This window comes from Manis javanica, chromosome 14 (assembly GCF_040802235.1).
Source record: "Manis javanica isolate MJ-LG chromosome 14, MJ_LKY, whole genome shotgun sequence".
In the NCBI taxonomy this organism is placed as follows: domain Eukaryota; kingdom Metazoa; phylum Chordata; class Mammalia; order Pholidota; family Manidae; genus Manis; species Manis javanica.
The window spans coordinates 93,397,750-93,425,204 of record NC_133169.1 but is presented as its reverse complement, the minus strand read 5'-3'; the positions used below and the strand labels follow the sequence as shown (position 1 = coordinate 93,425,204).

Here is a 27,455-nt window from a genome sequence, read left to right as displayed (position 1 = left end):
AGTGAAATCATCTGGTATTTGTCTTTCTTTATCAGACTTACGTCACTTAGTGTGGATCCTCTGGGTCTCTTCCTGTGGCCGCGAATGGGTGCCCCGGGCTTCTTTAGGCCAAACTGAGCCTCTGGTTTCAAAAGAGCGGCAGTCATCAGCCTTGCTTCATAAAAGGTCGGAGTGAATAGTTGCGGCTCTTGCAGACCATACATACAGTCTGCCGTGACCACTCAACTCTCCCGGTGTAGTGGAAAGCTGCCATAGAAAATACACTAAGTGGTTGAGTGTGACTATGTTCCAGTGAACTTTTATTTACAAAAACACACAGAGGGCTGGATTTGGCCCATTGGCCACTGTTTGGCTACCTCTGCAGTAGAGCAGTTTCTCCTTTCATCTGGAGCATCAGATTTCCACACCGTCAGAGCAGAGGCGAGGAGAGAAACTGGAATACTGGGCAACGGTGAGCCTGCGCTCCGACAAAGTGCACAGAGCGAACCCATCAGCAGCTGGGCCCAGCGACAGAGGTCAACCACAGAGAGGGACGGGGAGCGGGTTGTTATCAGAGCATGGGAAATTCCGCTTTCCTCTGAGCCCTTATTCTTGGGGTGAATGATTGACCACTGCAGAGGCCCCACATAGTCCACATTTTTTCCCCTGTGCTGGATTTCTCATAACCACAAGAATAATTTCAAGGAAATGATCAGCCAAATACCGAAAACGTGCCGCATGTTTCATTTCAAAGGAAGACATTTCTGTTCCTGATGAACATTTCTGTACCCTGAACAATTGTGCACAAAAAGATGTTTGCAAAACAAACCAGAGACCCTACACTGAACATGCATTTAAAGGAAAAATGTAAAGAAAAAAAGATTATCTTCAGAACGGTTTGCTCAGTTCCAGTTTGGGGAGAATGAGTTTTTCTTAACGTGAGACTCGCCTCTTTTTTGACTTGCTGGCATTATCGTTTTGTGTTTTATTTCCAAGAAAAATGGGAAGCCCTGGTAGTTAGCACGCTGTGCAGCAGTGAGGGTCTCTACACATGTAGGCCTCGGTGTGCTACATCAGTCTGTCTTGGCCTTATGTCCAGGCACGGCCTTGGAGAACAGTTTCTTTGATCCAGATACACTCTGTGTTCCTTGTCACTCTGAACTCCGTAACACTCTATAGTTACATCCTCTTTGGGCTGTGAAGTTATTCTCACGCACAATATGTGTGATCTTTGAGGCCCTCGGAGAGTCTATTAAGAGCTTGCTATGAGAATTTTCCTCCACATGTTCGCATTTGAAAACTACCTAACCTTCTTAAGCTGTGCACTAACCACCATCTGCACCCTCCCACCTCCTCTGTAGGATCTTCAACAACAAGCAAACAGTTCTTTTAGAATGGCACAGAAACTCCATTATGCATAATTTCCATCCTGTATGGATTCCTTTTTTTCTCTACCATTTTCTATAGCCAGCATGTTTTTACAAGGCATATTAAGCTGTCATCATCAACATTTTGAACTTTAAGTTTCTAGACAAACTTAAAATTTAGCACGTCTTTTTTAAAAGGATTTGTTCGATTTCAAATGAGCACATTTAAAATTTAGCGGGAAAAGCACTGGACTTGTGATCAGAGTGTGTAGGTTTAAAGTCCAGGTCTACCCCTTGACAGCGGCAGGATCTTAAGCTCCCAACCAAACTGAGCACCAGTCTCCTGAACAAAAACAGGCATCACGATGTTAGATAACATGGTCATTATAAAGATAAAATGAGCCAACGTCAAAAACCTTCTTAGTGCATTGTTTGTAAAATGGTAGGTGCTCAAGAAATCAATGTCAGAATCCCCCCACCTCCGAGCAGAAAGTTCCAAGCCTAGGAGCCAAAGTAATAATTTGCAATCGAGAAGTGGGGGTGAGGTTAAAGGGCGCCCCTCACAGTGCTCTGGGCTGGGGGTCTGTGGAGTGCAGTCCCCGGATGGGCGAGCGGTGCCAGCACCGCCTGGGCACTTGGCAGAGACGCAGGTGTCGGGCTCTGCCCGAGACACACTGACTTAGAAGCTGTGTGGGTGGGTCCAGAAATCTGTTTTATCCCATCTTTCCAGGTGATTCTGAAGCTCCTCGTTAATTCTGGAGAATCACTCCTCTGATGCTCTTATTATGGAACAGTTTTATATGAATCATCTTATTTAGTCCTTCTGTTAACAAAAATGCATTAGTAAGAAAAAAAAGCATACTGTAAAATAAAAGTTAGCTGGGAGACCTGAAAACTTATCATTAAGAACCCAGAATGCCACAAGACAAATACTAAGAAATAGTCTCAAAAAAAAAAAATACTTCTACCTAATTTGGAAATACAGGATTCCAGGTAAGTGTAACATCTAGAGCATAACTAGATGGTGGAAATAAATGAAGACCATGAGTGAGAACAGAGGCATTTATTCAGTTTGCTGTAGTGAGGGGGTCAGCCAGCATCACCTGTATTTAGCAGAGACTCAAAGGCAGGGGAGTAGAAAAGCTCATAGTGAAAAAAACACGGCTTCAGCGGTGCTCTGATTGTAGGTTGTTGGCATAGGGAAGCAGGACTGGGCCTCACAGGAAATGGGGCATCTTACATAATTAGTTTAAGGGGCGTATTTGATTTTCTGTAGTTGGTCTTGAGTTGGAAACAGGAGGGGAAAAAATACAGAAGCTGGTGGTCATTGAACTTGTCCCGACCTTCCCGGGCTGGTTGCTGCAGAGATTGTCAGTCATAGTTTTATTGTTTCATGGGATATGATCATTGTTTGTACATTAGTATCTCAAGAAACCTAGAAAAAAATGGTGCATATATTTAAAGAAAATGAGCTATACCTTAAAAAGGTTACAGTTGCATTATTTCTCAAGTTTTTGGTTATAAGGGAAAACAACATACTCATGGACTCTATTTCTACTTTAATTAAAAAGGCACTTAAAACTAATTTACATAAGAACTATGACCAATGCAAATATCACCTGGGTTTTCTTCTTTTATATGCACCCCAACTGTTGTTGCTTTTTTCATGGCAGATGATAAAGGTAATGAGGATGGTACACACAAGGCCTGATTAGTCATAAAAAATGAGGTATATTGTCAAAGCAAAAATTCCACTAGACAAACCTGAATAGGACAACTTTTTCAAGGCTACTGTATTAGGGGAGAGACACCAAAATGCAGTGCAAACTCGGTTTGGCTGAAACAAAGGGCCGGAGAGGTTTTCAGAAAAGGAATGGGAGTGGCGATCGCACGCCATCTGTGTCAGCTGGCTGGCCGCACCCAGGAAGCAGGAGACGGCTCTCAGACGTGCAGCGACGCGCCCATGGCAGTCGGGCTCTTCTTGTACCACAGAGACTGGAAGACAGGGGTGCTTGCTTCCTTGATGGCTCTCTTTCAGTGGAATGGCTACCAGGTCCTTGAGAAAGATGGTCCTAGTTTGTGAAGCTGGAAAGAGGCTTTTAAAAACATTTACATCCCAAAGAACCAGAGAAAGAGTCAACAGTTACAAGTTTTCTAAAGTGAATGCACTCAAAAGAGAGAGTCCAGGGCCTCGTGTCAGAGAGAAGTCTGTCTGAGTGGAAAGTGAAGGCTATCTTGGTCAACGTCCAGGTTTTTATCATGGTAGAAGACACCGGGGACCTTGCATCTAAGGTCGATAAAATTCACAATAGAAAACAAACCCAGTTTTAGGCAGGCTTCCTTAAGTCTGAGTGCCTTTGCCTCCTTTGTGCCAACTGTTGATTGGTAAGAAAATAAACTGTTTTCTCTGATTTATATGCGGTTATTTCACCAAGGACTGTGCAGTGGTGGGAGGGCGGGTGAAGGAAGCACTTCTACAGGGAGTATCTTGAGCGGCTGGGGCCCGTGTGGGTGCGCGGGTGTTTCTCCCAGAAGGCCCCGGGCGGGGGAGAAGGCGTCTTCCTGCTCCGCAGAGGTGGCCGGCATGGGGACGGAGCCCTCTTGTCAGACGTGATTTTATGGCAAAGTCCAACACATAAAAAGAAAACGCGGAGCTGCTCTGCTGCCCTGCTGCCCTGCCTCACCCATTCCCAGAAGCTGTCCTGTGGTTTTTCCAGAGAATTAGCAAGGAACACGTTTGTTTTTTTTTCTTTCATTTGACATTTTCTTTGCTCGGGGCTCCCACAGTAGCACTCGCCTGGTGTTCCTCAGATGTCCCTGGGGTTTTCTCTCTCTGTCTCCTCTGCTTCTATCTCAGGTTCCTCCCACGACCATGCATGACTCAGTCATCGAGATGCTGGCCTTCTTCTTGGGTGACTTGGGTGACTAAATCCCATAGAAATGCTGGCAGTCCCAATGTGTACGTCCTCCTCAGTCACCCCTTTGAGCTCCAGGCACACGTTTCCAACGGTCTACTTGCCATCTCTCCTTGAACGTCTTATTGGTATCTCACACTTAACATGTGTTTTCCCATCTCGTAAGTTCCCATCTCATTTACTCAGATAAGCAAGTCAGAAATATAATTTTCACTTGTGCTTCTTTTTATCTACCCATAGGATCTTTGGTTCTTGCTGATTCCTTTACTTCCCAAATATACCTTTATTCTTCCCACATCTCTCCATCTCCCTGGCCACAACCCTACTCCCAGCCACTGTCCTTACCTGGCCTCTTGACAAGGGCCCCCTGACAGGTCGACTGACTTTCTGTCATATTTGTATCTCCAATGTCACTTTTCTGCTTAAATCACTCCATTGTATTCTCATTTGCTGTCTAATAAACATGACCTTCTCACCGGCGCACACAAAGCTCTCGGGATCTGAGTCCTGACTATTCACAACTTTCCGGGGCTCATCTCAGGTTCTTTATCCCTTGCTTATTCTCGTCCAGTAATGAACAAAAACTCTTTCCTGCCTCAGGACCCTTGCCTTTGCTTTTCCCCTGGTTCCTCCAGCTCGGCGTGTTTCAGAATCCAGCTAAGTGACCCCTCCAGTGTTCCCTGATCACCCCATTTCCCTCTGACCAGTTGTTTTCCATGACGCTATCATGTCGATGCCCTTGATAGTTTTACCACCCTAAGTGTGATTCATGAGCCTGTGTGCTTGTGAGAAATGCAAACTCTCACACTCACTCAGACCAAAACTCAGGATCTTCATTTCGGCAATATCCCTACTAGATTCACATGAATCTTAGAGTTTGAGAGAATGACTTTGAAGCACTGATCACAAGTTATATTTCTTTAGCTCTGTGCCTGCTTATTGTGTGTTCTCATCAGTAGTGTGAACTCCACTTGGTGTGTGGTTGGCTATCAGTACATATTTGATAAATGGGATATTTAATGTAATTTCCTCAAATGATCCATGAAGAAACTGAGGCCCAGAGAATGCAAGTGACTTTTTTGAAGTTATGTGCTTGTTATTAAAGCCAGTGCAAAAGGAAAGATATTCTTGACTTCTAAGAGAATGTGTTGTGCATGTGTGACCTTGAAACTGATTATTCTGGGTGATAAAGCATAACCTAAAACTTCTTCAACTATTGTCACTATATGGGCTTTTGATATAATAATAATTATTACTTATTTACATTGTACTTTTTCCTTTACAATCCACTTTCATTACACTAACCTATGTGGAAATTTACCCAGAATTATTGCCATACATATTATTTTTATGAACAGCAGATAATATGGTAAACGGATGACCAAGTTAGTGGAATTTCTTTGTTAGTGTATCAAGAGATCACTGAAAAAGCAAAAAAGAAGAGAAAGCCAATTTCTCACAAGTCTAAGAACCAATTTAGTGGAGTGAACGGCTTTTTTGGCCAGATGAGAATTTAGTCCAGTAGTGGTTGACAGCAGCAGAAGTGACTCCTGATTTATTTTAACTCTCATTACTGGACTTACATTTAGTTCAATGGACAGTTCTGCCTAATTAAAAAAAGCTCCTTTTATGATTAAATTTTGCTTGTCACTCAGGTTAAAGTTGAGCTATTTCTAGTTCCTAATTGGCATGCCACAAATGGACCATGATAGTGAACTTGGGGTTCTCTGACCCTGACATTCCTTCTTGATTTGAAATATACATTCTCTGGAGCCAGAGATGTTCACCACACACTCTGACTGCTTTTTCTCCAACAAGAGGAAAAACAGTGCAGGGGAGATGGTTGTGATGGTGAGAGTGGGTTGATAAGAGAATCCATGATATAGTCCGTATTCTGACCCACCTGCCTTCAACACAAGAGCCCTATACAGTATCCTGAGAAATAGTCATCCATGTAATCTTTTTTATTGTGATAAAATATGCATAACACAAAATTTACCATGAATACATAAAATAACCATTTTAAATGTACAATTCAGGGGCAGTAAATGCATTCACAGTGGTGTGCAACCATCCCCATTATCCACTTCCAGAACATTCTTACCATCCCAGACAGACACTGTCCTCACTAAATAGCCCTGTGTCCCAGGCCTTTCATAACCACTGTTCTGCTCTCTGTCTCTCATTTCAGGCCACTGATAAATGTGGAATCATGCAATATTTGTCCTTTTGTGTCTAGCTTATTTCACTTAGCATAATACTTTCCAGATTTATCCATGTTGTAGCATGTATCAGGACTTCATTCCTTTTATGGCTGAGTAATATTCCACAATACATACATGCCACATTCTGGTGATCCATTTATCTGTTGATGGACATTTGGGTGTTTCCACCTTTTGACCGTTGTGAATAACACTGCTATGAACACTGATGTAAAAGCATCTATTCACACCACCCGCTCTCAGTATTTCGGAGTATATATCTAGGACTAGAATTTCCAATTCATCTGGCCATTCTTTATTTAGCCTTTTCAGAAACTTCTGAGAAAGTTCCTTTTGAGAAACTGTTTCCCCAGTGGCTGCACCAGCTGGCATTTCCACCAGCAACGCACAAGCGTTCCAGTCTCTCCACATTGTCACCTGCCAATGTTGAAGTTTTCTTCTCGAAGATGAATGGGGAAAAGATCATTTTTTCTCAGAGGTTCCTTCCACTCTGTGTGTGTGTGTCTCTGTGTGTCTTTCAGTTCCAAGGAGGGTTTTGGCTCAGTGGAGAAGGTGGTGCTGTTCACGTTCCTGTCGGCGGTTATTGTGATGGCCGTCTTGGGGAACCTGCTGGTGATGGTGGCCGTGTGCAGGGACAGACAACTCAGGTGCGTAACACGAGGAAACCTTATGGGGAGACCTGGGTGGGGTTCCAGACTGGAGAACTGGGGTCTGAACTCATCATTTCCATTATAGTTTGCAGTTATGAAAGGGGGAAAAAATACCTGAGAATGACGTTTGGAAAATAGAGTAGGGAAAAAAAGATCACACATAATCCCACAACTCTGACATCACCGGGCGAGTACCTAAGGCCTTTCCATGCCATCTTGTGTCCTGTGTCTGACCCTGCTGCCCTTCAGTAGCTGTGACTGCAGTGTATGCAGGGATGGGTGCAGTGGGCAGATGGTGGGAGGGCACCCAGGGCCAGGGCCCTTGGGAGGGACTCCGTGCGGGGCGGAGGAGGTGCCAGAGGGGAGACAGAGACGCTTCGGCACAAAGGTGGGGAAGTCAGACGGAGCCACGCGCGCAGGGTCTTTCCAGTTGTGTGACGGGAGGGAAGCTGGACCTCACAGGATGTATCGTCCATCTGACTTCCCATCTCCTCTTTTCTCTCTTGCTCCTTCTCCCTGCCCGCCTTCCTTCTTTCCTTCCCCCGGCCTCCTCCCTTCTGCTCTTTCACTCACAGGAAAATAAAGACCAATTATTTCATTGTCTCTCTTGCCTTTGCGGATCTGCTGGTCTCCGTGCTGGTGATGCCCTTTGGTGCCATCGAGCTGGTTCAAGACATCTGGATTTATGGGGAGATGTTCTGCCTGGTCCGGACATCTCTAGATGTCCTGCTCACAACGGCATCGATTTTTCACCTGTGCTGCATTTCTCTGGACAGGTAAGGCCAGGACAGTACTCAGAGCAGGGCTCCATGCTGGCAACAGCGACCTGATGGCTGTTGGGCTGTGTTTTTCTTTCTCCCCTAATTCATCAGAAGAAGTGAGTCTCGGTGAGGTGCATCTGGTTTCGCACTCATTCATTTGCTCTCCGGGCTCTGCAGAGGCCCCTTCGTGGTCAGGGCCTGCGAGGACCTCGCCATCCAGATGGTGACAGGCCCTGGCACTCACGCTCTCTGTGGAGCTCCAAGTTTTATGCTGATGCCACGAACAAAATTCTGAGGGCGCTTAGTGACCAGAATTCATACATCTGTCCAGCAGCAGGCAGGGGTGGTTCAGAATGAATGTGTTCTAATTTGAACATGACCTTCTCATGAAAATGTGTCTGTGTCAAAGTTTTTTGTGCATAATTTGGTGTGTACATGTGACTGTGTTAAAGATGATTATGAAATACCCAGTAATTATTTGTTTTTTTGGACTCAGGAGTAGCATTTCATTCCTGTCACATAATTTTGTTATTTTTCTCTACATTTGACTTCAGGAGGCCTAATAATTTCTAGCTTTGCCTTATTTTTTGGAGACATATGTTTATCAGTTGCATCAAGACTTTTCATTTTCCAAATCCTGCTCATTTGTACTCAATAAGGCAGAATGCAATTTGAAAACCCGATGATTACATGAGCATGGGCTGTCATCACTGTAGTCCATCTTAGGGGGAGTTCCTGAGAGAAAGTACGGTGGGCAAATCCCATGTGATCCGAATTAGCAGGGAGAGCCTCTTACTGTGCCTCAAGGAGCCCAGCAGACCCAGTTTTTAACTCCAGCCTTGGGTAGTAAGCTCTCTGTTTCTTTAATCGAGGAACAAGTAGTTGGCTAAAAGTAGACATAGCAGAATAGCTAAAACATGTGCCTTTAAAGACTAAAATCAGAGTCTTCCCAGAGACTCTCACACAGGAAAGGTCCTTAGGGCCTGACAGCAGCTGAGAGAAGAGCAGGTTCATCTCCCAGCCTGTGGGACAGGTGCTTATTGATGGCAGCCGTAAGGCCTGCTCTCTCTCTTGCGCTGCCAAGAACATATAGTTGAACGAATGTGCTCAGGTCAAACGCATGTGTAATGAGACTCTGCTCCATAGCTTGAGATGGTGGCATTGGTGAGACTGAACTGTTGGCTGGCAGCCAGACCCACAGTGTGTCGTAGTTTGAAATTGTGTTTATTAGCTTGTTTACAGCAATCTGATACCAGAATGTGAAAGACTCTTTAAGGAAGTCCATCTACACTGTACGAAAGCCCACATTAGAAAAAAATAAAGTGTAAGGAAGTAGAAAATACATGGAAATCCTGCAGGTCTGCCCACATGTGATCATCGCCAAGTGAGTGGTGGAAGCACTACCGGAACCTGAAGTCAGAGCTGAGGACACGAGGGCAACTGCGGGTGACCTTGAGGTCTGAGCAACAGGCAGGGGAAGCCAGTGAGCCGGGTGGGAAGGGAAGAGAGCAGAGCGCCCGACCAGCCTCCCGACGTGGGGAGTTGGCCCCCCGCCCTGAGAGACGGGGCGCTGCAGGTTTCCTAGGAAGATTCGGCCGCGGAGCTCCTGCCTGACTACGCACGTCCTCTGGAATCCCGGCCTGTCCCTGGGTAGGCTGGAGGTGCCTGGAGCAACGTGAGCTGGTCAGTAGGAGCCACCTGCTTTAGAACGAAGAGACTTGGGGTCGACTCTCAGCTCTGCCAGCCCCCAACTCCGAGAATGGATAGATCATCAAGCCGTTCCCAGTTTCCTCATCTCTAGAGATGGGGCCAGTAGCACCTGTGTCATAGGGCTGCAGGTAGGATTAAGTCAGATGACCTATTCAAGGCACAGCACGGACCCCCCCGGCTTGCCACCGTGCTTCCTGTCGGTGGGTACTGACTTCAGTTTCTTACGACTATTCGTGCAACTTGCGACCCGTCTCACCCGCCCGGACCTACGTCTCAGTGAACAGCCACTCTGGCTGCTGCATCATCCAGAGACCAGGCACTTATTACTGATGTGGACTTTCCTGAGGCCTGCACTGAGGTGCCCGGTCCTGTCGATGCGCCTTCCTAGCCAGGCCCTAGGCTGCTTCTCTCCACCTCCGTCATCCTAGCCCAGCCTGGCATCAGCTCCTGCACAGGTCACTGCAATGACCTGCTTTTCCTCTCCACGCCTTTCACCCCCCTCCAGCCCCCCACTGCCCTCACACCCACCCCCTCTTACCCCCTCCAGCCCACCCACTGCCCCCACACCCACTGCCCTCACACCCACTCCCTCTTACCCCCTCCAGCCCCCCCACACCCACTGCCCTCACAGCCACTCCCTCTTACCCCCTCCAGCCCCCCACTGCCCTCACACCCACTCCCTCTTACCCCCTCCAGCCCCCCCACTGCCCCCACACCCACTGCTCTCACACCCACTCCCTCTTACCCCCTCCAGCCCACCCACTGCCCCCACACCCACTCCCTCTTACCCCCTCCAGCCCCCCCACTGCCCTCACACCCACTCCCTCTTACCCCCTCCAGCCCTCCCACTGCCCTCACACCCACCCCCTCTTGCCCCCTCCAGCCCCCCCACTGCCCTCACACCCACTCCCTCTTACCCCCTCCAGCCCCCCCACTGCCCTCACACCCACTCCCTCTTACCCCCTACAGTCCCCCCACTGCCCCCACACCCACTGCTCTCACACCCACTCCCTCTTACCCCCTCCAGCCCACCCACTGCCCCCACACCCACTGCCCTCACACCCACTCCCTCTTACCCCCTCCAGCCCACCCACTGCCCTCACACCCACTCCCTCTTACCCCCTCCAGCCCCCCCACTGCCCTCACACCACTCCCTCTTACCCCCTACAGTCCCCCCACTGCCCCCACACCCACTGCTCTCACACCCACTCCCTCTTACCCCCTCCAGCCCACCCACTGCCCCCACACCCACTGCCCTCACACCCACTCCCTCTTACCCCCTCCAACCCACCCACTGCCCCCACACCCACTGCCCTCACACCCACTCCCTCTTACCCCCTCCAGCCCCCCCACTGCCCTCACACCCACTCCCTCTTACCCCCTCCAGCCCTCCCACTGCCCTCACACCCACCCCCTCTTGCCCCCTCCAGCCCCCCCACTGCCCTCACACCCACTCCCTCTTACCCCCTCCAGCCCCCCCACTGCCCTCACACCACTCCCTCTTACCCCCTACAGTCCCCCCACTGCCCCCACACCCACTGCTCTCACACCCACTCCCTCTTACCCCCTCCAGCCCACCCACTGCCCCCACACCCACTGCCCTCACACCCACTCCCTCTTACCCCCTCCAGCCCACCCACTGCCCCCACACCCACTGCCCTCACACCCACTCCCTCTTACCCCCTCCAGCCCCCCCACTGCCCTCACACCCACTCCCTCTTACCCCCTCCAGCCCTCCCACTGCCCTCACACCCACCCCCTCTTGCCCCCTCCAGCCCCCCCACTGCCCTCACACCCACTCCCTCTTACCCCCTCCAGCCCCCCCACTGCCCTCACACCCACTCCCTCTTACCCCCTCCAGCCCCCCCACTGCCCTCACACCACTCCCTCTTACCCCCTACAGTCCCCCCACTGCCCCCACACCCACTGCTCTCACACCCACTCCCTCTTACCCCCTCCAGCCCACCCACTGCCCCCACACCCACTGCCCTCACACCCACTCCCTCTTACCCCCTACAGTCCCCCCACTGCCCCCTCACCCACTACCCTCACACCCACTCCCTCTTACCCCCTCCAGCCCCCCCACTGCCCTCACACCCACCCCCTCTTGCCCCCTCCAGCCCCCCCTCACCCACTGCCCTCACACCCACTCCCTCTTGCCCCCTCCAGCCCCCCCACTGCCCTCACACCCACCCCCTCTTACCCCCTTCAGCCCCCCCTCACCCACTGCCCTCACAGCCACTCCCTCTTGCCCCCTCCAGCCCCCCACTGCCCTCACACCCACCCCCTCTTACCCCCTTCAGCCCCCCCTCACCCACTGCCCTCACAGCCACTCCCTCTTGCCCCCTCCAGCCCCCCACTGCCCTCACACCCACTCCCTCTTGCCCCCTCCAGCCCCCCCACTGCCCTCACACACACCCCCTTAATGACGCAGCCCCGCTCCTGCTGCTCCTTTGCCGAAAGCGCTTCAGGGGCGGCTCATCGCACTGAGGACCAGGACCGAACTCCTTGGCCCATAGAGTTCGTGCCCCCTGTTTCCTGTCTGTGCCCCAGCCTCACTTCATGCCCTTTGCCAGCCAGCCTCGCTCTGGGCTGCACCCGTCCTGACCCGTCTCCCCTCCCAGTGCTCTGTGCTCAGGTTCCTCCCTCGGCCTGGGAAGCTCCTTTGCCCCCCCCTGCCCCCCGCATGTCTTTCAGATTTCAGCTCAGTCTTCCCCTCCTTGCAGAACCCTCCTCTCTCACCCCATCCAGCCCATTCTTCTTCATAAAACTTAGTGCATTTGGGGTTAAAACCGATTCTTCCATTTTTTTTCTTAAATGTCTCTCCCCCAGTGGGAGAAATTGCAAAGACAGGAATAAGGACAAGGTCCCTGCCATCATGGGTCTTACCTTTTACTGGGGAGATTGACAACCAGTGATTCTAAAAATACTGATTTGGGTATCTGGTAAACACTGTGGAACAAATGGAGCGTTCAGCACATTCTCTTTTTGAGCGGTGCTGCCAATAATCCCATTTCCTTCTCTGATAGGGACATCAGAAACTCTAACAGCATAAGTAAGATGGAGTCAGATGGTTTTGTTTGGTTTTGTTTTCCTCTAGGCTCCTGGGAACCTTGCCAGTTGTCTCTAGAATGCCCTGTCCCAGGAGTGGTATTCTCACTGGGCTGGAATGCCCACCCTGCACATCACAGAGCGATGTGTTAGCCTGCAAGTATCTGGAATAGAATATTGGTTTTAAAAGTAGAATATAAGCAGCATTAAAAACCATGAGAAATAGTTACGTTTGTTGTCCCAGAAAGGTATCGCTGGTTATTATGTGACAAAAGGTAAGTTTAGAGTGAGAGAGAGAGGGCGAATATGAATGAAATCGCGGGGGCAGTGCGGTGGCTCTGGCTAGACCGGGTGGTCAGTTTGATTAGAGTTAGGAGCTGTCACTCTATTAATTTCTGAAATATATGTTTTAGCCTCAGTAAACTTTTCCCTTTGCTAGAACTTAACGCTTCTCAAATGCAACAGTATCCACAATAGCCTTTTAGCCAGAAGTGCTCCCGGGATGGCACATTCCTCAGCTCTCTGAGAACATTCTTGCCTCAGTGTCGCGAGTTCCCTCCGAGGTCTGAGCAAATCTTTCCGACCAATGTGTTCTTTCTGCTTTCGCACACGTGCCCCAGACCCCCTGCTCGGGGAGCTCTCATGGGCTCCTGCCCACAGGCTCTTCCCCCTGCGGACCCTCGCATGGGTCTGCCCTGATGCCGCACCAGTTTGCAGCCTTGTGTTTTCTATCGCAGCAGTCTCTTTCCTAATCTGCTGTGTAGTAGCTCCCTGTAAATTCCAATTACTTACTAAGCAATAAGCAGACTTGCTTTGTGAATGTATTTTTAGGTTTCTCAAATGGATTTAGGTTTTAAATAAGCCTTTGAAAAGGACTTTCCCTGTATGTGTGCCAATGAACTGCCTGAATGATAACTTGCTTATCAGATGATATATATATAGCTCTTTTTCAGCAGCATGTGACAGAAAATAAACTAATTGGTTCAATTAGCTGAACAGGCTGGCTCCAAACATGGCTGTCCACAGGGTCTGGGCAGTGTCACAGCGTCACCTCGCCAAGCTCTCTCCCTCGGTCTCCATCTTTCCTTCTTGGTCTCTTGGCCCCCTCTCCGTCTCTGTGCCTGTTTCTCAGTCCATGTCTGTTTGTGTATGTTCTGCTTTGTCCCTATGCTGTTTTCTTGTTGCATTCAGTATCAGGTGGGTTTAAGAAAGTGCGTCTTAAGCCATCCTTAATTTGTGAGTCCGTAGGGAGAGAAGCTAATGCTGTTTCTCTTGGAAGAACTCTGGTTGGTTTTGCTTGAGTCAAACACTCGCCCCTTGACCAAACCTTCTGGGACTGGGGATGCCACGTCACGGCTGCTGGGCAGAGGAGAGCGCCATGACTGCCAGCATTACCAGAAACATATGGGACAGGTGAAAGGCAGTTGCCACTGGAAAGACATCAACTTCTTCTAGGCTGGCCAGGGAACCTACAGGTATCTTTGTGGCGCCTCCACCAGGCAGAGGTGTGTCATTCCCAAGCCTTTATATTAGGCCAGATATCCCTAGACCCTTCACTGACTTCATGGACCACCCTTTTCAAACTTTTAACCATTCTGACCCCCTTCTGATCATGCTGTACTTTGTCCTGTATTTGGCATCGAATGCCATTCCCTTAAAAAACTATTTCACTTGGCTGATGACATCATTCTCTATAGCACCGCAAGGTTTTCTCACTGATCCATTCAACTGAATCGCCACCCTTCCCCTTAGTGGCCTAGGAGCTTGATGCACTTTATTTGCAAAAATCCTCCAACGGTTTCTCAGTCACGGATTTTCTTTTGAAACAGGTTTACTTGTAAAACATACAATGTTGGCTCAAAGGTCGCATATGTCATCTTGCGCTGGAGATAAGTATATCTGCTTTTCTTAATGAACTCCCTGGAGCACAACTCAATTTTGTGATGTATAAATGAAAAGTGTCTGCCATTGGGGACTTGTGTCACACAATCACGTTTGTTTTCCCAATAGGATCGAACTCCATTTCTGCAAAGAGAGTGCATTAAAAGTTTCCCCTTCTCACATACTCTTTGAGGGCAGATTCATGCTTTATACATAATAGTAATATTTGTGGAGTTGAATTTCATGCTAGAGGATATAAGCTCTTATTTTTATATTCATGTCATCAAATATTTACTGAGCACTTACTAATTGCCAGGATCTGAGCAGCTCCTGATGCTGAAGTGGATAACCAGCGACAGAGCTTTTAGTCTAGCAGGGAAAACAGACAGTAAGTAGGTAATTATAGTAAAATTAGTGCCCGTTGAAACAGAGTAGGGGGCAGTCAGAGCTGTTGTTGGAGCCCGTGGCCTCCGGAGCAGGGATGGGCTCCAGAGGAAGCGACGGTGCAGCTGGGGTCTGGGGGTGACGGGGGTGTGAGTAAGTAAGGGGCAGAGGACGTGGTGTGGGACAGAGAGTTCCAGGCAACAGCCTGAGCAAAGCCCCAGACGTTTTTCAGTGATGCCTCATCAACTCCAGGCTAAACTGTTAGCGTGTCTTTCAGTGCTTTTCCCGACGGGTCCTCAGTCTGTTTTTCCTATGCCAGCTCCTGCCCACTAGTGATGTGTTACAACTTCCTGAGTATGCTGGGGTTCTTCATGACCCACGTTGCTACCTGTGCCTTAAGTTCCTTTTCCTTCCCCGGTGAACACCCACATTTCTTCAGTCCTTTGATCAGATGTGTCGCCTTCTCCAGCGACTGGCAGCCGTCATTCCCAAAGATTTCTTGCTTCTTCCTCTGAGCTCTCGTATGCGTAAATATAAGCATAGCAGTGACCACGCATCTCACGAGCTGGTTTACCTCCATCTCTCCCCACACCGTGAATGCCGTGAGAGTCAGCCTCCAGCTCACCCGTCCTTGTGTCTTACAGGCCCGCAGTAGCCGCTCCTTGAGCCTTTAGCTGCAGACAACGCTCTGAGATGTGACTTGTAGGTGTTTGGCATGACCTCGATGTTCATTTTCTACCCTTTTAGAACTCTCAATATAGCAGGTAGTTAAGAATGAGGTCTGGGGTGCTAGACTGCCTGCATTCAATCCCAGCTTAACCAGTTACCAGTTATAGGATCTTGGGAAGTTACATTTTCCGGGCTTTATCTTCTCAGTGATACTTTTTTACTAATAATAACACCTTCCCTTTGGAGTTTGTGAAGAGTAAATAACTGAGTGCCTGCGAAGAACATAAACCAACCCTTGTAAGCATTCAGTAAATGTTAGCTGCAAGTATTACTCTTTTATTGTTTTCCTTTCCAAATGCAAATTCCTGTTGGCAGTTGCGGGTGCCTTCCCAGAGTCTGACACTGTCTTTTCCTTCCTGTTGCATAGCTGCGTGTCCTGCAGGGTCACACCCTCACCTCCAGGCCTGAGTGTCTGCCCACTATCTTGGAGAGCTCACCTGTCCTGTGGTTTCTGCAGCATCTCTGCCCTCATCTCTCCTGCAGTCTTGCCCTGTGCTGGGCTCTGCAGTCCTGTTTCTCCCGCCATTTGAGTATCTTACCTTAAGCTTCTTTCTGTTTTCTTAACTCAATGTGCTTAAAGTGGAAATTTCCATCATAAATATCCTCTTCCACTTTGTACATCAAAGGTGTATCTCTTAGTCATCTTACAGTCATTTAAATGCAGTTCTTTGAGGTCATCTTTACTTTTCTGCCATGATCAGTTCGATGACAAACTGAAGCTCTATTTTCTTAAATATCATTCACATCCATCTTCCTTCTCTTTAGTCATTTTTCTCCATCCCATTCTGCATCATTGCAGTAGTTTCTTAGTTATTATTCCTGTGTGTTAGCTCACCTGCCAGATTCATCTTTAAATATCTTTTTTCTGTGTGTCCTCAGCCTAAAAAGCTTACAGGACATGGTGTATTCTCCGTCCTCTTCCTGCCAGGGTCGCTCTTGCCTAGCCTTGCCCATTACCCGCATGGCCAGGGCAAGGTCTTTGGCAGATGTGAGTTTAAGTCGCAGTTCTACCAAATCCTGGCTCTGTGATGTTGGGCAAATAGATTAAAGTCTCTGGGCTTCAGTTTCCTCATATTTAAAATGTGGCTGACGTGAGCTGCCTTGCAGAGTTGCTATAGGAGTTAGAACGTAGAACACACCTCCTGCCACGTGCTAGGGTCACAGTAAACGGGGGGTGGGGGGGATGTACGGTAGGGACAGCAGCAGTTGTCGCAGTAGAGAAAGTGAACAGTCACAGTGCAGTCAGAGAAATCCTGCGTCACAGATACATACCAGGCACTGTAAGACACCAGGGCAGACGTCCCACAGAAAGGGGTCTCTCCTTGTGTTCTTGGGTCACAAGGAACTTTCCAGGGGGTGTGACCCTTGAGCTGTATGTGGAAGGGTCGGTGGGATAGTCCTGCGTCTGTTGGCAGACTGATCAATTCTTCATGGCATAAAGTGTGCTTTGGTGACCTGTGTGTGTCCAGGAAGCCCTACCACGATGTTTTCAGATGACCCTTTTTTCTCTAGTCTACGATGCTCAGGCAGACACCTTCCTAGACAGCTTGCAGGTCTTCTTATCTTGAAGTTGCAGAGGACTATTGAACAGAGAGGAACAGAGTAAGCATTAAATCTGCAGACTGCGCACAGGGCTCTGGCTCCTGCGGAGGCAGGCTCTCATGTCCTTCAGATCTCTGACACAAAGAGTCCCTCTCCGTCCCCTTCTGCCCTACAGTCCTTCCTCCCTGGACGCCGAAGGCCTCCCTCTGGCTTGGCTGCACCTGCAGCCCCACTTCGTGCCCCCGGCTTCTGGTGAATATCCCTCCCGGCTCTTCCTTACTGACCCCCACGTGACCAGCAGCGTGCCGGGTCCCTTGGGAACCAGAAGGAAGGCCCTTCGGTTTCTCCTTGAAGCGGCTGCTGCTCTTCTCTCTTCTCCACTTCTTCAAAAGGAAGCCAGGGAACCTAAAGTACAGCAAAACCAGGCACCAAGAGCAGAAAGATAAGTCTCTTACCTAGAGCTCTACCACGAAATGGCTGGACCACCTCCTGAGGGGGTCCTGCTGCCCGGCCAGTGGCCCCACAGGCACCCCAACCATGTCACCTGTCTGCCTCTGCTGTGGTCATCTACTGCCGCATAACATGTGCCCCAGATCTCAGTGGTTCAAACAACAGTGTATTATTAGATCTCACAATTCTGTGCGGCAGGAACTTGGGATGGCTGAAGTCACTTGATGGTATTTACCTAGAGGCGGGATTGGCCCGGAGGGTCCAAGGCGGACCCGCACACACGTGGCACCGTGGGGGCGTACGGAAGGCTGGGCCCGGCCGGGCCGCTCTCCCTGCCCTTGCAGCCCCGGGTCTGTGTGTGTGACCTCCTGCTGGTTCCTGCGATCCCTCCGTGAGAGCCCACGGCCTACACCCCTCGGTGCTCTGTCGGTCAAGCGGTCACCGACGGCCCGGACCCCAGGGCAGAGGCCGACTTCTCCCCGTGGATGGGATAGTGCCCAAGAATTTGTAGCCATCTTTTTTCGTTCACTGAAACTGCAATTTCTTACAAAAACGCACATGTAGTTAACCCTTTTTTCATTTTAAGAAACAGAGATACAAAGACACCAAATGATTTGTCCAAAGTCAGAAAGAAAATACATTAAGGAGTTGGAACTAGAACGCCCTCATTTTCTTGCCTGAAGGCAGAACGCCCCTGGCAACTCATAAATTCACGATTCAGTGGAGCCGCTTATCTCCTTAGCCCTGAATCCGGAAGACCATTAAGTCTGTGCTTCGTGAATTAGGAGCTGTGAAAAATATCCGTGTTGAAATGTTTCCTCCTGATCCCGTTGTAAAATGAGGTCTTAGTAGCCAGGCGCTGCTTCTCTCCTCTCTCCTGTGGCTGACATTTCACTCCCTAGTTGTTCTGGATCAGAGATTGGGCCTCCGTGGTCGTTCAGGGCGCTGTCTTCAGCCCTGTTAGGTGGGAGGGCCGGGCCTGGGGCGGGTCCCTGGGAGGGTGCTGTGCATACTCCACTCCGTTCCGGGCAGCCGGTGTGGTCTCGATGCTTCTGTTCACCCTTAGGGACCAACTCATTTACCTTCTTGTTTCTTAGAATCAACTTGGGGGACAGATGTTGAACCAAGTGTTTTCTATCTGATTTGTTAAATCATTTAGAGCTCCTGGTTCCAAAATGTATCTGTTTACAGTAATATGTCCAAGACAAGTAAACATATACTGAGATCAGAGGGGATGGGAATAAAAATGTTAACTGCTATTTTTCAAGTCTTATGTTTCAGGATGTCTTAGGTTTTAAACCTATCCTTTCCCTCAATTCTCATAGCCCATCAGTGAGGGGGACGTAGTGGCCTCCTCTTCACAGATGAGGGAAATGGATCTTGGAGAGGTTAAGTAGCTGATCCTAAGTCCATAAAGCTGATAGAAGATCGAGGCAGGGCAAGTCGATACCCAGACGTGACGACGTAAGGTCGCCTGCTGAGATGTCCTCTGACTTAGAGAGTCTAGGGCTCCAAGCTGTCCTTCTCGGTCCTTCTTCCTTCCTGTGGTTAGGAGGGCAGAAGTGAGGAGGGAGATTTTTCCTCCATCGCAGGAAGAGCAGGGCAGAGATTGACAGGGAGCTTCAAATACACAACTGTCTTCTAACAGTTGTCAAAGTAAATTGTGTCCCCAGAGGCATTTGAAAGCAAGTTGATCACACATTTACACATGACCTTGTTCGGGGAACCTGGTGGCTGTCTACCAAAGAGGGTTTTAACAGAGTCACATGAGCAATACATTGAAACGCTTTGCCTAAGAAATTGCTGTGGAAATACCCTTGCTACATCTTAGTTAACCCTGGCTATCGGGAACCTCACTTACATTTGAACACATTTAACCACTTCGCAAAAGTTTCCCAGTTAAAGAAGAATGGGAAGTGTCCAGTGGAAGTCTAGGAAAGAGACCTTGTGGAGAAATCTGTTTCTAAAGTGAGGCAGCTGCTTTCCCTGATGGACAGTGTCCATGTGGCTTGGGAACCAACAATCCTTTCTCTTGAATTTGTTGTGTCACATACATATATATAACTTCTGTCTCCTGGCCTTTGTCCGTGCTCGTCACAGCACCTGGGTCACGCTTCCTCTCTGCCATCCTTACCCCGCATCTGAAGTCCAGCTTTAAGACACTTACTGAACGAAGCTTCCCAATCCCACTACTAGATATGACTTTTTACATTCCAAAACCTTGGTCCCCCATTTTAATGGAATTTATTTTAATTGGTAGCAATTAAGGGTTTATTATTTATTCAACCCATCTTGGGACCATCCATTCTCTATCTCCGTTGTACTAAGCATCAGGGGCACAGCGGTGAACAAGGCAAACATCTCTGGAACTTAAACATCAGTCAGGGCAGACGTTCGGCGCCTCCCCTTCTAGGTCGAAGCTCTTTGACGGGATGCAGGTGTCCAGTACTGCTGAGGGTCTCCCCGGCTGTACTCAGTTACGGTGGGCCGGGTGGAAGGTGACATACTAGTCTTCTCTGATCCGTACAGGATGTACCCCTTGTGGCATGTACTCTTAAGATGTAGTGGCGCACTGTGGCACATACTGTGGGCACGGAGTCCCTGCCACTGGTGAAAATCGCCTCTTCTAAAGCAGGATTTCTCAACCTCAGCACTGCTGACATTGCCGATAAGATGATTCTTTGTTTCTGGGGTGGGGTGGGGGGCTGTCTTGGGCATTGTAAGGCATTTAGCAGCATCCCTGACCTCTGCCCACTGGATGCTAATAGCATCGCCCTTCCCAGTTATGAAAAAAAATAATGTCCCCAGACTTTGCCAAATGTCCCCTAGTGAGCAAAATCAACTCAGGGCGATTATAACTGGGGGTATTTTTTACCTTCAGAAAGTAAGACTTCAGAAGAATCTAAACACCCTTTTCAGAAGTCTGCAGGACCACTGTGCAGAAAAAGAATTGGAGACAGTGATTTTAAACTGAGCCGGAGGGTAAATAAAATTAGAAGGACAGAAAATTGATTTTGGAGGAAACTTTCCTACCTCAGCACAGCCTCCTGTTTAGAGTGCACTATGGTAGGACTTGGTGAATTCCCATTCGTGAAGGCTTGGATGCACTTCATTTCAGAGGGATTTGGGGATTTCAAGATTCTGAAGATCCTTCAAATTCTGAGAAGCAGGGTTCTGTTGTTTCTAAAGTGGCTTTTAAAGAATCAGAATAATCTCTTGAGGATTTAAGAGGGAAAGCAGAGTGAAGTGGCAGTGATGAGGCCTCAGTCCTGGCCCTTGACTCAGGCTGCCTGGACTAGATCCCAGCTTAGCTCTTACTACCTGTGGGACCTCGGACAAATACTGACCCTTCGGTGTGTCTGTTTCCTCATCTGTGAAATGGGTGCATTTTTAGTGCCTGTCTCAAAAATAGTTGTGAGGAATAAATGAGATAATACAGGTAGGACCCTTGGTAAGGAAATGAACAGTAGCTAGTTAGCTCAGCCGGTGTGCTTTGCCTGACCTCCAGAGAACTTGTGGATGTGACTAGCTACTTCTGTCCAATGGTGTCGTACATGTGTTTTGGGGACAGTTCATGATAGTTTAAATATTTTTGTTATTTGCAGGGTCATGTAATCCAAATACAGGAATTAAAAGGCGACCATGATAGATAAAAATCACATTATCCGAATTCTATTTGGTCCTTGGTCTCTAGACAAAAGTTGGAATTGTAAGGAATCCCTATTAGTCAGTTAATGCTAGAACTCAATTTTTATTGTTATTCATTGAAGTTTATTTTCACCTACTTAATTTAGATTCTTGAATGCAGCCTTCAAGAGAATGTTTATTTTTCTCAATTCTTTATTAGAAAGCAAGGATTAGAATATTGTGAGGAAAGATTATAGATGGATATGAGGTGGTTTGTTCAGAGCAGCCTCCTCAAAAGTGCCTAGGCCTTGGTGAGAATCTTGACCTCATGAAGTCAAGTAGGTGCTATAATTTAAGCCCTAGATGAACACCTTATTATCTACTCCATTCTACTTAAAAATAAAATCTTGTTTATTATAAGTTAGAGCACCAGATTGAACAAGATGTAGAAGAAAAGATTTAAGTAAAACACATCCCTAGACCCAATTTGGCATTTTTCTTATCCATCTTTACCTATCACTCACAATTTAGCCAATCTGATTTAAATAAAATAAAATTCTTTTTTTTACCCTTTACTTATTGCTAATTTTTAAAGTAAAAGATAAAGGACTTTTCCCAGGCTTACTCCACCACTCCACATCATGCAAGAGTGGCTTTCTACTTCCGTCTGTGCAAGAGACTGTGGGTGTGTCCTATCTTAGCCCCTATGGAATGAGCTGTCCAAGCAACTTCATTTCAGCCATTCATTGTCCAGGACACTGCACAGTAAAATTTGTAAGGGGTTGGTGAAATGTGTACTACATTTCACAGTATCCCCCTTGAAGCTGAATTTCAAAAGGAAATTCACCTCTATTTATTTCTCTGTAGCAGCAGCTTCTAGTAACCAAGGATAATACAAATTAACACATACAATTTTTGGACAGCAGAACATAGGGAGGTCTTATTGTCCACAGGATATCCGTCATGTCATGGGAATCAGGCCAAGATAGACTTAGAAAGAAAGGCTTTCATGAAAAATGTTCTGAGCAATATAATCACATATTCTAAAGTCGTTTTCTGTAATTCTGTTATCTTTCCAACATAACCCTCTAAATATCCACATCCACTTACAGGAATCAAGAGAATTGTCTCAGGTAAGAAGACATCCACTTGTTCAAACCTACCTTATCCCACAAGATATTTAATTCAACCTTGTCTTTTTTAACTTTCGGATTTATGTGACATTGGAGATCCAACCTAAATTCCTAAAATTTTGTCTTTACTCAACATCTTGGCACCTGTTCCAAACCTCAGATATCATAAATCATACAGCAAAGATAGGGCAAGCATCTATTTTTCACTAATCCCTCAAGTACCTCCCATGGGCTGGCAGATGAAGAGATGCAGTAACTTGAGTTATGATCTGGAAGTAAGTCCACTGGATAAATAAAGATATTCTCACTTAGAACAAAGTATCTGTGAAGAACATGTCTGGCATTCAAAAGCATTTTGTTCTGAGGCAGGACACTTTGGCTGCAGGAGACTGCCTTGAGCCAGCGCTGTTAGTTGGCTAGAGCCGTCATTCACAAAGTAACATAAACCCGGTGGCTAAGAGCAACAGGGAATTCGTTGTCTCAGTTCTGGAAATCTGAAATCAAGGTGTTGGCACAGCAGGGCTCCCTTTGAAACTGATGAGGGAACGAGCTTCTGTCTCTCCCCAGCTCCAGGCGGTTTGCTGGCAAACTTTGGTGCCCCTTGGTCTGCAGAGGCATCACTCCAGTCCTCCGTCTCACGTCTTCTCTCTGAGCATGTCTGTCTCTATGTCCAAATTTCCCTTTTCATAAGGACAGCAGTCATATTAGCTTGGGGCCCACCCTAAAATCCTCATTTTAATTTTATTCTCTTTGTAAAGATCCTGTTTCCGATTAAGGTCATATTCCAAGGTACTGAGGGTTAGGACTTCAGCCTATCTTTTGGGAGAGGGGAGATGCAATTCAACTATTACAACAACTTAAGCAAAAAGGGAATTAACTGGAAAGACATGCGGTGGCTTATTTAATTGAAGGAAGAACTGAAGAATGAGGGCCTGAAGGGACACGATTCTGGTTGCCCAGCGACCCAAGGAGCTGCTCCCGACCCCACCAGGAGGCTGCTGGGCAAACAGACGGACCTGCCCTGACTTTGCATCTCTGCAACGCTCTGCGCGCTATTCAGAGTCCCCTCGTTTGCTTTCCCAACAACGTGAAAGCAACACAGGAATTTCCCAAAGGATTCAGGGTGCTGTTACCAAGAGAAGCAGGAAGGGTGCTGAATGGACAAAACCAAATGCCTAGTTTAAACCCTGTAGCAGGAAATGAGTAAGGGAGCGACACTGGGAAAAAGGTTTTCATGTACTCCAAAATAATCATTAACTGTGTGGATGCAAACCCTGTGATGATCATTGATATAGCCACTCAGAGACCTTTGTCACTCCAAGTCTCCTTTCTCCAAGTGAAGGGCATGGAGGGTTGCCAAGTCGTTGTCAGCCAGCTTTGGTCACCGCGTCAGCGCTGCAGGTAGAGATGATGTGCTCCCGAGTAAGCCCCTCTCCCGTTCTTTGGCCTTTTCCTGCACTCCGATCTAAGTCAGGACAGCCACGGTCACTCTGGCCCAGGGTGGTCAGCTGCCACCTGCTGCCCTGGAGGGGAGGGTGTGATTCTCGCTCCCAATTCCTGGGGCACCACTTCTCATGCTGCAGCCCTGGGCTCCTCTCGTTCCGCCCTCTCTCCCGGCTCATCCTACCACGACCTCTTCAAAGAACATAGAGCCGTGGTTACAGCAGCTATCCTTTGAATTAAGAAAAGAAAGGAAGAGGTGGGAAAAAATGAACAAAGTGAAATGTGTAAAATGAGGGGTTTCTGGGGGCGGTTCACGTTAAATGGTATAAAGTCTTAAAGAATAGAGTTAGCCTACAGGCTGCCCCTGTGCACTTATTCTTGACTGTCCCAGCAAATAGCTGATAGACCTACTGTGGCATTTCACCTCTTATCAAATCCCAGGAGCTGCCTGGGCACACGAAGTGGGCTCTCTGTGGCTAGAATGACACGCAAGGAGCAGCCTGGGAGTTAACTCAGAGACCAGATCAGTGAGTCAATCTAGGGCACGTTGCATCTCTGGAGGTAAAAAGAAAGCTAGTTTAAGTGGGCAGAACGTGGACTCGAAAAAGGGTGAGCAACGAATCCCCTGAGGAAGGGCCGACCCCTATAAATGGGGGTGAGGTGGTCTGTACCGTTAGGTAGGAAGTGACTGAACAGGAAATGTTTGAAATTTTGCATTCTTGGCATGAAAGAAACAATTAAATGGTACAGTCCAGAGTGACACATGTCAATGCTGCTCGTAACTCCTTGGCCAGACCAGTCCCGTGGCCCCACCCGACCTCAAGGAGGCCAGGAAGTGCATGCCCCCAGAAGGGGCAGCTGCACACACCTAGCACACAGCAGCGTGTGAAATGCACGCTTGTCAGAATGCAGGCTTATCCTCAGTGGGGTCTGATTTAAGAGGTCCCTGGCATTTGCATTTTTATAGGCCCCCTCAGGTGAGTCTGACGCAGGAGAGCAGGGTGGGACTCGTGGGGCACAGTCTCCGGAGCACCCACTGAGAAGCTCACTGCTGCGTGGGCAGGAGGGCAGGAGGGCAGGAGGGTGGGGCCAAGCCTGAGACACAGCTCCACGGAGCTCCGGTGCAGAGCCGAGCCTGGGGGACGTGAAGGCGTGGTCAGAGGGCTGCGGGTGCCCGACCCTTGGGCCCAGAGGGCCGCTCAGAAGCCCCCGAGGGCAGTGCTGGAACTGGGCCTGTGGCAGATCCTGAGGCGTGGGTGTCGGAGAGGAAAAGGGACGCGGGGCGCACTGCAGGCCGTGATGCTCAGACGGGATCCGACGTTGCCTTTCTATCGGCAGAGAGACACTTGGTGGCCAATAGGACATCTTACTGTGTAATCGCCTTTTTCCTTTCTCTGTTCTTTCCTCACTCCCACCCCCGCTCCTTCCTCTACTACCCACTTTTTCCCCCTACCTTTTTATCTTTTCTCCCTTCCTTATTTTTATTCTCTACTTCCTCCTCTTCTTATCTTTCCCAGTGTTTCCTCTTCTCATCTCCGCTCCTCTCCCCTCTCTCCTCCTTGCTCACGGCACCCCCCTCTGTGCTCTCCCCAGGTATTATGCCATCTGCTGCCAGCCTCTGGTCTACAGGAACAAGATGACCCCCCTGCGCATCGCATTAATGCTGGGCGGCTGCTGGCTCATCCCCATGTTTATCTCTTTTCTCCCTATAATGCAAGGCTGGAATAATATCGGCATAATTGATCTGGTGAGTACCCACACAGACGCTGCTGTTTACTGTCCGGTTAACTTCGTTTGCTTGGGGTTCTAAGTAGACAGGGCAAGGCCAAGCGGATGTTCTGAGAAAGGTGTGATAAGTGGTCCGAGCGAGGACAGCAACAGCAAAGAAGCAAGCTGATATTTTTGAATGCTTGCTCTGTGCCGGGATGTGTGATGAATGCTTCACATATAATCCTGGCAGTACCTTTCTCATCTGATCCAGATGAGAAAAGTCGGGCTCAGTAGGTGAAGCCACATGCCCGGTAACATGCCTAGTAAATAGCAGAGCAGGTATTCAAAGCTTGACACTCAGACTCCAGGGCCTGAGCCACATGATACGCCCCAAGAGGCCATCTCTCTGTTTCATGCTGAGAACCTGTGAGGCTGACAGTGACCCACAGAAACCCGGTTGTGTGGGTGGTGGCCTCCAGAGAATGAAGGGAGCTCTGGGCCAGGAGAACTGAACCCTGAGCCCAGCTCGGGCGCTGACCCACCTCCAGGAGGGCTGTGGCGAAGGAGTCCACAGTGCTCAGTGGAGAGGGGCATCTCTGGGCATGTAGGAGGACAGGCACTTGCCACCCCCTGTCCAGATGATCTTTAAGAGTCATCTAGCTCTGATGTACTGTGTTTGTAATGCCACCTTTGTAATGACAATCAAAAGCTGTGGTCTGGATTCATTAGCTGCTCTATATATGCCCTAAGGAAGCTGTCAGGCAGTCACTTTAAAACTGATCCCAGGACCAGGTGAGGTAGGAGGGGGAGCGGAGAGGAGAGGTGGGGAGTGAGCTCTGCCCAGCGGGACCTGTCAGAGTGGGAGCTGCCCCTTCTCCCCGCCCCGCTCCTCGCCCCTAATCATGCCTTGTTCTTTATCCAGGAAAGGATGTCCAAACCAAGGCTGGGCCGGGATTTGCATGTGGTATGTCAGAACAAGCGTTCCTTGGGCTTCTGAAAGACATGCTGGGGACAAAGGAGTGGAGAAGTGAGAGGGGATCCGTACAAGGGAGACTGTATGGATATTTTATTGAATCTATCTTTCTTCTTTCAAACTTTCAGTTTTACCATTCTCAGGGGAAATGAAATTCAGGTTTCCAAAAATTTAATAATATTGGCCAGTACATGTTGGACACTCCTGTGTGCCCACCCCAGGTTAATTTAATCATTCCTGTGAACCTCACAACACTGCTCTGGAGTAGATTCTGTTATTGTCCTCAGGAAACTGAGGCTCAGAGACGTTAGCTTATTAGCTGAAGTCAGATCAGAAGGGAGCAGTGGGACTATATGAATCTAAGCGCAGGGTAACCGGACACCACAGAGCCCATGCTCTTAATGTTTGTGTTAAACGCACTCCTATATGGAGAAGACCTTTGAACACAAACTTTTGTGCCTCAGAACTTTTACTGAGGGCACAGCACTCCCATCTTATGACATAAAATTTCCAATGGAAATATTCTAGAAAACTTTTGCTCACTGAAGGAGTGAGAAAAAGGCATTCCCTCTTTGCTTCCCGTCACTGGAGAATGGGGCATCTGCTCACTATTAAACAAGCCATGCATTTGCTCCATGATAATATGTGTTGTATTTCATGTCTTCCCACTCACCTGCACACTGAATCTGCCTAGAGAGAAGCTAGCACAATCCACAGGTTCACAATACAGTTGATCCTCAGTATTCTTAGTAGTTAGGTTCTATAAAGTTGCTACAAACATTGAATTAGTAAATTCTGAATCTTTGCTCCTAGGAGAAATAACAGGGTTAGGTTTCTGTAACTCACTAGTCACAATGTTTTCATCAACCAATCAATACATAACACATGATACTGCTTGTAAGCGAGGCCTGTGAAATATAAGGTGACA

General features: G+C 48.4%; 1 protein-coding gene across 7 annotated transcripts in view; it reads left to right on the top strand.

Moving 5' to 3' along the window:
* Window positions 1-27,455, top strand: part of HTR4 (5-hydroxytryptamine receptor 4) — a 152,101-nt gene that overhangs the window by 70,013 nt on the left and 54,633 nt on the right. For 5 of the 7 annotated variants that reach the window (XM_073221965.1, XM_073221966.1, XM_073221963.1 and 2 more), the window contains exons 3-6: window positions 7,005-7,130; window positions 7,709-7,909; window positions 25,438-25,591; window positions 26,477-26,518. In XM_073221965.1, the coding sequence (XP_073078066.1) occupies window positions 7,005-7,130; window positions 7,709-7,909; window positions 25,438-25,591; window positions 26,477-26,518 (523 nt within the window). The remainder of the gene's footprint in view (window positions 1-7,004; window positions 7,131-7,708; window positions 7,910-25,437; window positions 25,592-26,476; window positions 26,519-27,455) is intronic. The other 2 variants (XM_073221968.1, XM_073221967.1) reach the window with 1 other exon arrangement.